The sequence below is a fragment of the Megachile rotundata genome, chromosome 15 (assembly GCF_050947335.1).
Source record: "Megachile rotundata isolate GNS110a chromosome 15, iyMegRotu1, whole genome shotgun sequence".
In the NCBI taxonomy this organism is placed as follows: domain Eukaryota; kingdom Metazoa; phylum Arthropoda; class Insecta; order Hymenoptera; family Megachilidae; genus Megachile; species Megachile rotundata.
In genome coordinates, this window is record NC_134997.1 from 2,715,635 (window position 1) to 2,728,147 (window position 12,513).

Sequence of the window (12,513 nt, forward strand, 5' to 3'; positions counted from 1 at the left end):
TGTTTTGCTTTTTAATAATGAATTAATTTCATCATTGATAGCAATTTCCCATTTTTCTCTGTCATTTTTATATTTTACTTCTTGAAATGAATTTGGAATTTTATAAACTACAGATTGCGCGCACATAAAATAATCATCATTTAATTCTAATTCTTCATAAGAAACAGAAGGTTTACATTTTATTCTTTCGCTTCTCCGTGGCTTTAATTCATTTGATACTTTATCGTTCTTATCATTATATATTGGTTTAATGGTTTCACTTAACTTATTTGTTCCATAAAATCATTTAAATTACCGTCAAATTTTCTAATTTTTACGTACGGACTCATCTAATTTACTATTAGGTTTATTTTCCAAAACATTATCTGATTTACTATCAATATCAGATTTTTGGGATTTTACTCACTTTGACTCATCGGCAGATGCGTCAGTTTCTTTTATCTCTACTAATTCTGACCTTTTGTCAGATGCATCATTTTCAATTATAAAATTACAGTCATTTATTTTTTCAAATCTCCCAACTGGACGAGATGTTAAATAATCACCTTCATCAACAATTACATTTCTTGTCATAATTAATTTTTCAATCTGCACATCCCATACTTTATATCCATTTGCGTAATGACCATTGAAAAATAATTTTCCAGGATTTTTCATTAAATTTTGATTTTCTGGTTTTATTTAAAACAAACCGTACTACCACAAAATTGTTAAGTATGTTAATTTAGGCTTTCTACTGTGTCACAATTCACACGGTGTTTTATTTATTTTTAATGCCTTAGTAGGAGTTAAATTTATCAAATAAGTCACAGTGAATACTGCCTCTCTCCAAAATATTTTATGTAGCACCGCTGTACAAGCTTTTTCTACTATTGTTCTCATCATTCGTTCTGAGACACCATTTAACGGTGGTGTACGTGGAACAGTTAAGTGATAAGTTATCCCATTTTTACTGCAATACTCTTTCATTTCGTTCGATAGAAATTCTCGACCATAATCACAATATAAATTTACTATTTTTAAATTAAAATGTACAGTGCTTTTTGAGACGAAATCTTGAAGCACGGTAAATACTTCTGATTTATATGCAAGCAAATATGTTATGCAATAATGTGTAAATTCATCCACAAAAATAACAAAATAATTTTTACTATTATTTGTTCACGGACTAATTGGACCGCATACATCTGCGTGCACAATAAATAATAGACTTTTAATATAAGTTTTATCTTTTCACTTCTTAAATGGTAATCTAGATTGTTTGCCTAATATACAAGTTTCGCATAACTTTTTCATTCTGATTAATATCATCAAACATTTCGTTATTTTTCAGTTCTAAAAATTTATTTTTACTCACATGACCTAAACTTTGATGCCAAAGTTCATAATTATCTGTTTCAATATTAAAAACTCTAGTATCTATCTTGTCAATTTTAAAATTATTTGTTAGCTTACCATCAATGATGGTTTTTCCATTCTTTCTTATTTTTATTCCTTTCTGATTAAAAATAATTTCCATACCAGTCTTTTGCATTTTTCTGACAGACAATAAATTTCCTGCAATTTCTGCACTGTAGAGAACATCCTCCTCAATTCCATTTGCTCCTGTATCGCTAATTATATTGATAATTCCCCTTTTTGTTGCTGTTAAAAATTCTCCACTTTTCGCAACTGAAATCTTCACAGGCGAATTTAACTTAATAAAATTGATAAAATAGCTGTCATTGTTAGCGATGTGGTCGGAGGCTCCAGAATCTAAAACAAACTTTAATTTACTGCCAAGTTCATGTCGATAGTTTTCAATCACAAAAGCAAATGATGATGCGCCATCATTCGATGTTCTATTCATGTAAGATTCATGCTTGTTGATTTCCACTATTTGAATGACTATAATTTCTTATTTTCTCAAGTTGTTTCGACGTTGATGTTGAGTCGTCGAATTGCCGGAACACTCAGCGCTAAGCTAGATAACGTGGGAGTTGGTTTGGTGCAAGAAAAGTGCAATAAGGACAGTTTACAAAGTTTATTTAATAAGCTAGATTCACGAACGACTTTATGCACTCATGATTACACGATAACAATTTGAGTGTACACCTCATATTTAACGACACATAAAGAAAAATATATACAGTTTGAATAGCAATGAATTGTCTTTGTTTAACGGTTAACAATTTGGGTCGAGCCTTGGGCGGCTTCGCAAAACTAGAATCTAAGTGACTTTTATGTGGCGACGCGGTCGCGCTTAGCTAAGTCACTTAACGGAGCTTAAGGGCAGGGCCTCGCAGTAACTGTGCGTGTACACTAACACGTGGCGACGCGTGTACATATAGGCGAATTCGAGAGAGAGGTCCGATTTCGTACTTTTCGTTTCACGTCTCGAAAATTGCATAAATTCACTTTCTGAGGATAGCTTTAGCACCGGTAGATATGCCCAATATCGGGCTGCTATCGATTTTACGCCAACAAACCTCACATTTTGAATGAAACGAAAAATTCTTCGGACGTCAACGTAAGACAGACAATCAAGATGGCTGCCTCTAGACACGTTGCGCCGTATTTTCCGTTTTACGTAAAATTTAGGCATTTACTCACCGAAAGCGATAGCAGCCCGACATTACTGTAATGGTACGATGTCGGCTTGGTCCATTTTTTGTCAATTTATCGCTTTTTGAAGACGTGAAACGAAAAATACGATTTCGTGCACTTGCGCCTGTCAACGGTGTTCCGCCATACAATTATAGTTTCACGATTTTCCACTTGCAGCGCTTGTAGTATTTGTCGTGAGTTTTCCTGGTTTCGGTCAAGTTACCTACCACGTCGAGGAAAACACGAAACTGTCGGTAACTGCATACAGTTTTCTGGACTAGGTATGACACTGCGCATTCCACTGCGCACGTCACGTATTCAATTCAATTTTCCACCTTTAACTTTTCCGGGCTTTATTAACAGAGATAGTCTTCGACCATTCGCTTTCGCCAACAGTGACGAACTGACTCGCACGAACAATTACTCATCTCTACGCACGCTGATGCATTCTCGCCCGAGATTATTCTTATCAGGCATTCCTCGAACTCGGACACCCAACGCGACATTCGAACCGGTCATCTAAACAGCCTCTCGCAAACGCAACTCAATATCTCATTTCATACGCACCGACATTCTTACAGCTAGACTAAATAAAAATTAATACCATATAGTGTATATACCAAAGCAAAATAAAATCTCAATTTCATCAGTATCGTCGGATCTTATTTCTCAAAGAGAAAAAGAAGTGCGATCTCGGTTACCGGGAATCGAACCCGAAACCCCAAGAATCGTAGTCGCCGACTCTACGCATTTACCCATACAATTTCTTGGAAATTCGTTTTCTAACAGTCGTAATGGAGGAATCACATTACACCGAATTTATATAACAGAAAATAATATAATTATATATATAATAGTATATGCAATAGTATTTAATATAATACTGGAACTATTATGGGCAATATCATTTAACTCAACCCATATTAAAAGTATTACAAAAAAAAATTTAAAAACATAACATGCAAAGTAAATGTTTTCCCCCAAACTACTCTATAGCGGGGGGATTCGATCCCACTCCTAGAAAAACATCCACCGATTACGAAGCAAGAGTCCTACCGCTTTCGCTAATAATGCTGTTGTAGTATCATTTTACGTTTCTGAATATAACCAGATATGACGTAAAATTAATAAATGCGGTTTTTTATTTTTTACAACTACAATTTGCAATATAAAAATCTGAAAAAATTCTATAATATGCGCTATATGAATCTCAATGTTTTAGAATTTTTTCAGAATTTTGATACGAGATTTTGAATATTTCTCCGCTCATAGACATTGTCTCTTCGATCGATTCGGAGGTAAACAAAATCGAGGCCCTGCCCTTAATCTAGCAGAGATGTTCGTTCGCGATTATGTTAGCGTGAGTATTCGTAAATCAGTAGGTGCGCCCCAGAGTTGAACGCTCTTATACATGGTATGTCCTGAAAGTAATGTCAGTAAGTCGATTAAAAGTCATTTATTGAACTGCTCGTTACAAATGATTAAAAATCTTCAAAATAGGCTCCTTCTGCGTCAATACATCGGCTCCAGCGAGTCTTCCAACTCTCGAATGCATTGCTGTAGGCCCCCTCTGGAATTTCTTTCAATGCCGCCGTACAAGCTCTTTTGATTCCGTCTACTGTCCCGAAAATCTTGCCTTTCATGGGTGTTTTGACTTGTGGAAACAAAAAAAAGTCGGGGGGAGCTATGACCGGGCTGTACGGGGGCTGGAGAATCGTTGGCACCCCTGCTTTAACCAAGTAGTCGGAGACGATAAAGGCGGCATGGGCCGGAGCGTGGTGCAACGTCCAGTTGTCTGCCGACATGGTTCGTGACGATGCCATACACTTGAGTTTTTGGAATATTTAGCATATCAGCCATTAAACAAACACTTAATCGTCGGTCTGAGTTCAACAATTCCCTTACTCGTGTCACATTGTCGGCTGTGGTGGTCGTGGATGGCCGTCCGGCACGGTCCTCGTCGTCGACCTCTTCCCGGTCTTTCAAAAAGGCATTATGCTACCGAAACACTTGCTGATCTGAGAGGGCATCTTCTTTATAAGCTGAATTGATCATAGCAGCCGTTTCCGTCGCGGTTTTTCCAAGTTTCACGCAAAACTTGATCGCAATTTTTTGTTCTAACGAGCGCTGCATTTTGACTTGTACAGTGACACAAAACAATTCTCACGAATAGGCTCGTCCTCACTCTCCGGATGCTCGGAGCACCTTCAGCAGCAGAGATCTGTTTAGCTGACTTCCGTTACTACCAATTTTAACCGAACAAATTGCGGTCCGACGTGAAGTCGCGTCACAATAAAGTCACTGACATTACTTTCAGGACATACCATGTATGTACTCGCCAGGATTCCGCGATTGGAGAATTCAATTTTTCTCCATTGCGGCAGTTCGAGGATTCAAACAAAGAGTGAAGTTCCGCGGATCGCCTGATTGGCTTAGTTGTTGCCGTGCGCCGGTTTGACGGTTGGAGTCGCGACAACAGCTAGGCTAGAAAAACAAGACACCGCCAACGACTTTTGCTGATATTATGGAACAGTGACTAGAAAAAGTGTATTTTTTGCGGTTCTAACGGTTTGCTTTTACCTCTTTGTTTGGATTCTCGAACACAAGTAAATACTGCTCCTTCTTACGAAAAATGCAGTCCTTTGTAATATGATTGTTTCTTCCACAAAAATGACATTCTAATTTATTTTGGAAATTTCTTTTCTTAAATCTTGTTGGATGATCAACGCGTCCAAACAAATAAGATAGCAAACACTACAGACTCATCCTCTGAGCGGTTACTCCGTATCGTTGGCCATAGACCGTAGCGGGTACGGGTGCGGCGAGGGGGACGCCTAGGCGTCGATGCATCGCGATGCGTTTTGTTTTGGAGCACGGCATTTTTTCATGCGACGAACAGTCTCGTCAGAACCGTAAAACAATAAAGATCATTTCCTTTGTCTCGTAAAATATTTATTTAATAAATATCCCTCGACCTCCTACAATTCAGAAGTGGGATATCACGGTACGCGAGTGCAGTTCAGATACAAAGTGCGAAATAAGTTCGCGAAGTCGGTTTTGGAATAAGTCCACTAATTAACTTTGTGAATTGTGCGTTACCGTGAAAGGACCAAGTGTGTTATTAAATTTTAGTTAAGACATTGACCATTAGGATAGACATTATGTCGTCGCTTACGTTAGTGGAATTGAAGGAATTGTGTCGGGGAAATGATCTGGCGACATCGGGGACAAAAGCCGAGCTGTTGACCCGGCTACTGGAAAGTGGTATTCCGGAAACATCGTTGTGTTTAACAACGCAACCGGTTCCACACTGTTCTATGGGGGAGATTGAGGCTCAGGAAGAAATTCAGATAAGAACCAGCGAACAGCAGGAGAGGCCCCTGTTTGAGGCTGAGTTGTTGAGACGACAAAGAGATTTAGCGGAACGTGAAGTTCAACTATTACGTAGAGAATTAGAACTTGTCTGGCTTTCGTCTTCGAGCATGTCGTCGCGTTCACGTGAGGTCGGTTGGAAGGACCTTAAAGAATTGATAAGCGACTTCGACGGCGACAATGCTGATGCGGAAACGTGGGTGCAGCAGATGAGGAGACTGATTGCAACACATGGATTAGACGATTGGGCGGCAAAAGCGATGATTTGCAATAAGATAAAGGGCAAAGTTTTGAGATGGTATCAATCAAAACCGAATTGCGTGGATATGTCACATGAGGAGTTACTGGACGGGATAAATAAAATGTATGGGTGTCGACCGAGTACGCTGTCGTTAAGACGCGAGTTCGAGAAAAGAACCTGGAGAAGCGACGAGACATTCACCGATTATGTCCATGATAAAGTCGTGCTGGGAAATCGAGTGCCAATTTCTGACGACGAAGTGGTCGACTACATTGTCGAGGGAATCTCAGACGAAAATCTAAGAACAGTGGTTGCAGAGCGAGGCTGTCGAACAGTCGAAGAGTTGGTGCAGGCATTTGCGAGGTCAACGCTGCCAGCGGAGGCGAGAAGGCCCAGAACAACACCGCGACGGGAAATCATCCCACCAGCAACAAGGGTCATCCGGGAGCAGCGCCCGAAGGACCTGAAGGATGTCCGATGCTATAACTGCAACGAGATGGGGCACTATGCGGGTGACTGCAAGAGGCCTAAAAGAGAGCGAGGAACCTGCTTCAAATGCGGTAATATGGGGCATCGTGTCGAGCAATGTCCAGCTTCGAGAGACGTCGCTTATTTAGTTCCTCACGAAGCCGAAGACAGCGATTTTTATCCGACGGTATTATTAGATTTAAGAACTACTGATAATAATTTTAGACAACTAGAGATAAGCGCATTATTAGATTCGGGTAGTCCCATTAGTTTTATAAAAGAAACGGTTATACCGAACGATGTTATTCACGATACAGATAAATCTATTAAATTCACGGGAATAAATAATAGTGAAATGCATGTAGTCGGATGCGTTGAGGCCCAAGTTACTTATGGGGGAATTCTCTACAGTGTCGTGCTGCACGTAGTCACGGAAAATACCATGAAAAGCCTTTTGGTACTGGGGAGAGATTTTTTGAAAATGGCAAGAGTTTCATTTAAATTCAGTCAGGAAATTAGAGAAATAATGAATATTGAAATAGCTTCAGACAACGATAGTCAAATTCCAACATTAAATATCAATGAGGAGGTTACACGAAATATTCAAGATCAGGTTCGCCAATTGTTTATCGATCACTATGTAAAGCCTGTTAGACCAGAACAACCGCAAACAGAAAACGTAATGAGAATCACTGTAACAGATAAGAAACCGTTCCATTATGCTCCGCGTCGATTGTCTTACCACGAAACAACAAAATTAAAAGAAATAATAAATGATCTGATAGCAAAAGGCGCAATACGGGAAAGCACTTCCGAGTACGCTTCGCCGATAATTTTGGTTAAGAAAAAAAAACGGAGAAATGCGCATGTGCATAGATTTTAGATTTTTAAACAAAATTTCAATTCGTGACAACTTTCCATTACTAATAGAAGATCAGTTAGATTTGTTAAACGGGAAAAAATATTTCACACTTCTAGACTTGAAGGACGGATTTTTCCATATCGGGATGCATGAAGATTCCATTAAATTTACTTCTTTTGTTACGCCATGGGGCCAATACGAGTGTCTTAAAATGCCATTCGGTCTGAAAGGAGGGCCCTTGAAATTCCAGCGATACATTGTTCAGATATTCAGAAAACTGATCGAGTCAGGAGATGTTTCGGTGTATTTAGATGATTTTTTAGTGACGACAGATACGATAGAGCATCATTTATGGGTCTTGAAAAATGTTTTCCAACTATGCGTCGCGAATAAACTCGAATTACGACTAGATAAGTGTAAGTTCCTACAAACTAAATTAGAATATTTGGGTTATATGATAACGAGCGAGGGTATTCGACCCACGGAGCGCGGTGTGAACGACGTTAAAAGATTCCCGATTCCTCAGAATACTCGCGACGTGCAAAGTTTTTTGGGACTTTGTTCCTATTTCCGAAAGTTTATTGAGAATTTCTCATTGATTGCGAAACCATTATATGATTTGACAAGAAAATCAGTTAATTTTAAGTTTGGTTCAGAGGAAGCGAGGGCCTTCGAAGCATTAAAAAATTGTTTAATTAATAGTCCTATTTTAAGTATTTATTGCCCGCGAGATATTACCGAATTACATTGCGACGCAAGCTCAGTAGGTTTTGGTGCAATCCTAATGCAGAAAAAACAGGACCAAAAACTCCACCCCGTGTTTTATTTTTCCAAAAGAACGACAGATATAGAGTCAAAGTATCACAGTTTCGAATTAGAGACATTAGCGATCATTTACACATTACGACGTTTCAGGACGTATCTTTTAGGAATCAAATTTAAAATTATTACGGATTGCCAGGCCCTCAATCTCACATTAAGCAAAAAAGAATCAAATCCGAGGATCGCACGGTGGGTGTTGGAGTTACAAAGCTACGACTATGTTGTAGAACATAGATCAAGCTCTAGAATGCGTCATGTGGATGCACTCAGTCGGCAAATTCTCACTCTACACGATAATTCGTTTGATCGGAATCTTGCACTGTGCCAGGATAACGACTCCGAAATAGCTAGTATTCGGAAAAAATTGGAAAATTCGGAGGATAAATTTTTCGAAATGTCCAACGGTTTAGTTTATCGCAAAGTAAAAGACCGCGCTTTGTTTTACGTTCCTTGTGCATTAGAGCACAGTATTTTGCAAAAATACCATAACGATATGGGGCATGTAGGTTTGGAAAAAACAGTAGAAAACATACAAAATACGTATTGGTTTCCGAAAATTAGAGAAAAAGTTAAGAGCCACATAAAAAATTGCCTAAAATGCATTGCATTTAGTCCGAATTCAGGTAAAAAAGAAGGATGCCTGCATGAGATTCCGAAGGATACTAAACCATTTTACACAATACACATTGATCATCTAGGGCCAATGACAAAACAGCATTCAATCAAACGGTACATTTTGGTAGTAGTAGACGGATTCACAAAATTTGTAAAATTGTATGCAACTAAAACTACAAATACGGCGGAGGTTATAAAGTGTTTGCGAAATTATTTTGCGACTTTTAGTAGACCATTAAGAATCGTTTCAGATCGAGCTAGTTGTTTTACCTCCCAAGATTTTCAAAATTTTTTGGATGAAAACGGAATCACGCACATTAAAATTGTTACAGCCTCACCACAAGCGAATGGACAAGTCGAAAGATTTAACCGAACTATTATACCAGTAATAGCGAAATTAGTGGATGAAAGGAATGTACGGTGGTATGAAACACTAGATGATGTAGAATATGCATGTAACAACACGATAAATAAATCGACTGGAGAAACTCCGAGAATATTGTTATACGGGGTAGGTCAGCGTGGAAAAGTAATAGACGGCGTCCGAGATTTGTTAGAAAATATAGGTGGTATTACAGACAGTAGAAATCTTACCGAAATAAGAAACAGAGCGGCCGAAAAAATCAAACAAACGTTTGAGGCGAATAAGCGATATCACGACGAGAAACGAAAACCGGCACGGATGTATCAAGTAGGAGATAAAGTAATGATAAAAAATTTTCATGCGATAGGCGACTCTTCAAAATTAGCACCTCTGTTCAAAGGACCATACGAGGTTGATAAGGTATGAAACGATCGGTATATAATAAAAGACATAGACGGATTTCAAAATACGCGACTTCCTTATAAAGGAACATGGGAGGCAACGAACATGAGACCATGGATACAATTAGACAATACTTAAGATATTTGATGTAATATTTGCGTAGCGATTAGCTTTAAGGTATGGTTTTATCGGTAAAAGCATGTAATTCTTAGATTTTAGAAAGAAAATATATAGTTTGTAAAGTGCATGTTTGTATAATTTGTAAATATTGTGTGCGACGGTATGTTTACAGATGCAACGGATTAATCGGGACGATTAATAGTCAGGATGGCCGAATTGTAAGCGGTTACTCCGTATCGTTGGCCATAGACCGTAGCGGGTACGGGTGCGGCGAGGTGGACGCCTAGGCGTCGATGCATCGCGATGCGTTTTGTTTTGGAGCACGGCATTTTTTCGTGCGACGAACAGTCTCGTCAGAACCGTACAACAATAAAAATCATTTCCTTTGTCTCGTAAAATATTTATTTAATAAATATCCCTCGACCTCCTACAATCCCCAACAAACATACTAATCGAAACGATTTCTACTCCTTACTCATCCTGGATCTCGCACCCGTCCTGAGTCACACTATCCCTTGACCACCATCCCTACCTCAACCTATCTCCAGCAATAGTATATATAAACCTCGCAATGTACAAAAAGGTTCAGAAAGAGCCTAGTACTTCTTGTTAGTCGACCCAATAAATTTATTCGAGTTTTCGTAAAATAAAGTGTGTCAATCCTTTTGGAATCCAACAATGTATTCCTAAATTTTGCGTTCTTATACTGACTTTTTCCTATTGTTGAACTATCTTCCGTATTGAGTTGAAACGCCTTAGCGGTAATATCACTAATATCATTTTTTAATTTTACTTCATAATTCTGTTTTTACAAAGTTAAGAGTTAACTTATTTTCTGTTAAGGTTTCTATTGCTGTAATCACACCTTCATACGACTTTGCAAGTATTGTTAATAAATGTGAAACTTTACTACTTCTTTCAATTTTACACCTGCTGCGATTAATTCTATAATTAGCTCATCAAACTCCGTACAGTGGCTTGTCATTTTTAAATTTTAGAGCCGAAAGTTTATTTCTAATGGCTAATTGTGTCACCACACTTTTCCGTTCATATATTCTATTGAATTTTTGTAAAATTTCTTTTGCAGAACTATTATTTTTTGCAAATCCACGAAAAAAGTCTACTACATGTTCTACTATAACTACTTTTGCCACTCTTTCCATTTTATTATAATTTTTCATCGCAGTCTCACAAATGCCAAACTCAATAAGATAATACTAAAGCAAATGGTCCTCGAAATAATAGTTTGTAGGATGGATTTCTTTTTGCAAGGATAATCGCAAAGGAACACTTCTCAAAGGATTCTGTGGAAAACACAAATAACAATATTTATTCATATTTGGTTTTATACAACACAAACATAAAATTCCAAAATCTGTCAATTATACAATTATACAAGTACAATTTTAAACAAAGGAGAACGGATCGGACAGAAACGTCGTTTTCGGAATTTACAGAAATTTTGTACAATTCATACTAGAGGCGTCCGGGAGATTCTTCCGACCATTCCCTGGAAGGCGACCGGCAGATAATCCAGCCGTTCTCTCCATTCCAAGGGCGGCCAGGATAGAACTCCCGTACTCTCCTCATTAGTAGGCGACCGTTCTCTGGAACTTCCAGCCGTTCTCTCCCGAAATACAATAGACTAGGCGACCGGCGGCGAGTTCCAGCCGTTCTCTCCTATTAACGCGAACCAGAGAGTATTCTCCCGCTTGCTCCCCCTGGATGGCGACCGGCGGTAGATTTCAGCCGTTCTCTCCATCCCAGGAGAAGACAGAAGATGCTCTCTGGATTCCCTCGGGCGACCGTGGTAATTACCTCGTTCTCTCCCAAAAGAGCTCAGCAGAAATCTGCCGCGATCGCGGCTCCGAAACCGATATTTATATTACCGCGTTGCTAGAATCCGCGGACAGTTAACAACGTCGCGTTGCTATGCTCGGCCTGCTCTCGTGGCTTCGCAAACGTTCGGCGCCTCCGCGATCGGCGAGCCACGCGCACCTGTATGAAGTTAGCACCCCATTTCGAAAATTTTTAAATTCTAAAAGTTGTTCCAGGTTGTTCTAGAATCCCGGGGCACCATTGCACGCGGCCAGGTGTGTGGAGCAGACGGCGGGCGTGGTTACGTCGTCGGCTCCGACAAGGGGTGGGGTAGGACAAAGTTTGGCGGGGAGGCTTCTCCTCCCCGCGAGAAGGGCGACCCCTTCAGGGTCACATGGCGGCATTCTGACACGTCGCGATGACGATAACGCACGATACCGGGACGCGCCATGCCGCCGGGGCGGGAATCACCGAGGGGTTTTAGTGGGTACAAATCCCACACTACCCCCGCTCCTCCCCCGAGGGGTGGGGGTGTCTTTTCGAAGATTTCCTCTCGTAAAAAAAAAAGGTTGTTCTAGACTTGTTCTAAATTGTTCCAGAAGATAAAAGTTTTATACTAATTATTTTGATAAAAAATGAAAAAAAAAAACTTTTTTTTTGGTCTGGCACCCCATTTTTCGAAAATCGAATTTTTTATGGTTGTTCCAGATTGTTCTAGTTGTTCCAAATATTGTTCCAAAGTAATAATTTCCCAAACAAAGTATTTACAAAGATATAATAAAAAAACGATGTCGAGCGCGCAAAGAGTATATAAGGGCACTTTACTTTTGGAAGTAAACAAAT

The 12,513-nt window shown here is 39.3% G+C and overlaps 1 protein-coding gene across 2 annotated transcripts; it reads left to right on the plus strand.

Annotated features, from left to right (window-relative positions):
- The first annotated feature begins 3,818 nt into the window (after positions 1–3,818).
- LOC143265842 (uncharacterized) lies at positions 3,819–10,765 on the plus strand. 2 transcript variants are annotated; one of them, XM_076540140.1, is made up of 2 exons: positions 3,819–6,854; positions 10,025–10,765. In XM_076540140.1, the coding sequence occupies exons 1-2, from the start codon at positions 5,748–5,750 to the stop codon at positions 10,049–10,051; spliced, it is 1,134 nt and encodes a 377-aa protein (XP_076396255.1). In that variant the 5' UTR covers positions 3,819–5,747; the 3' UTR covers positions 10,052–10,765. The 2 variants fall into 2 exon arrangements, with proteins under 2 accessions (XP_076396255.1, XP_076396254.1); XM_076540139.1 differs by lacking the exon at positions 10,025–10,765 and adding an exon at positions 9,299–9,505.
- Positions 10,766–12,513: the final 1,748 nt, after the last annotated feature.

Excerpts from the sequence above, each read along its gene's own strand:
- LOC143265842 (XM_076540139.1), top strand. The coding sequence starts at position 5,748 with ATGTCGTCGCTTACGTTAGTGGAATTGAAGGAATTGTGTCGGGGAAAT. Across the intron at positions 6,855-9,298 it reads ACAGCGATTTTTATCCGACG|CCTCACCACAAGCGAATGGA; the intron begins GTATTATTAGAT and ends AAATTGTTACAG.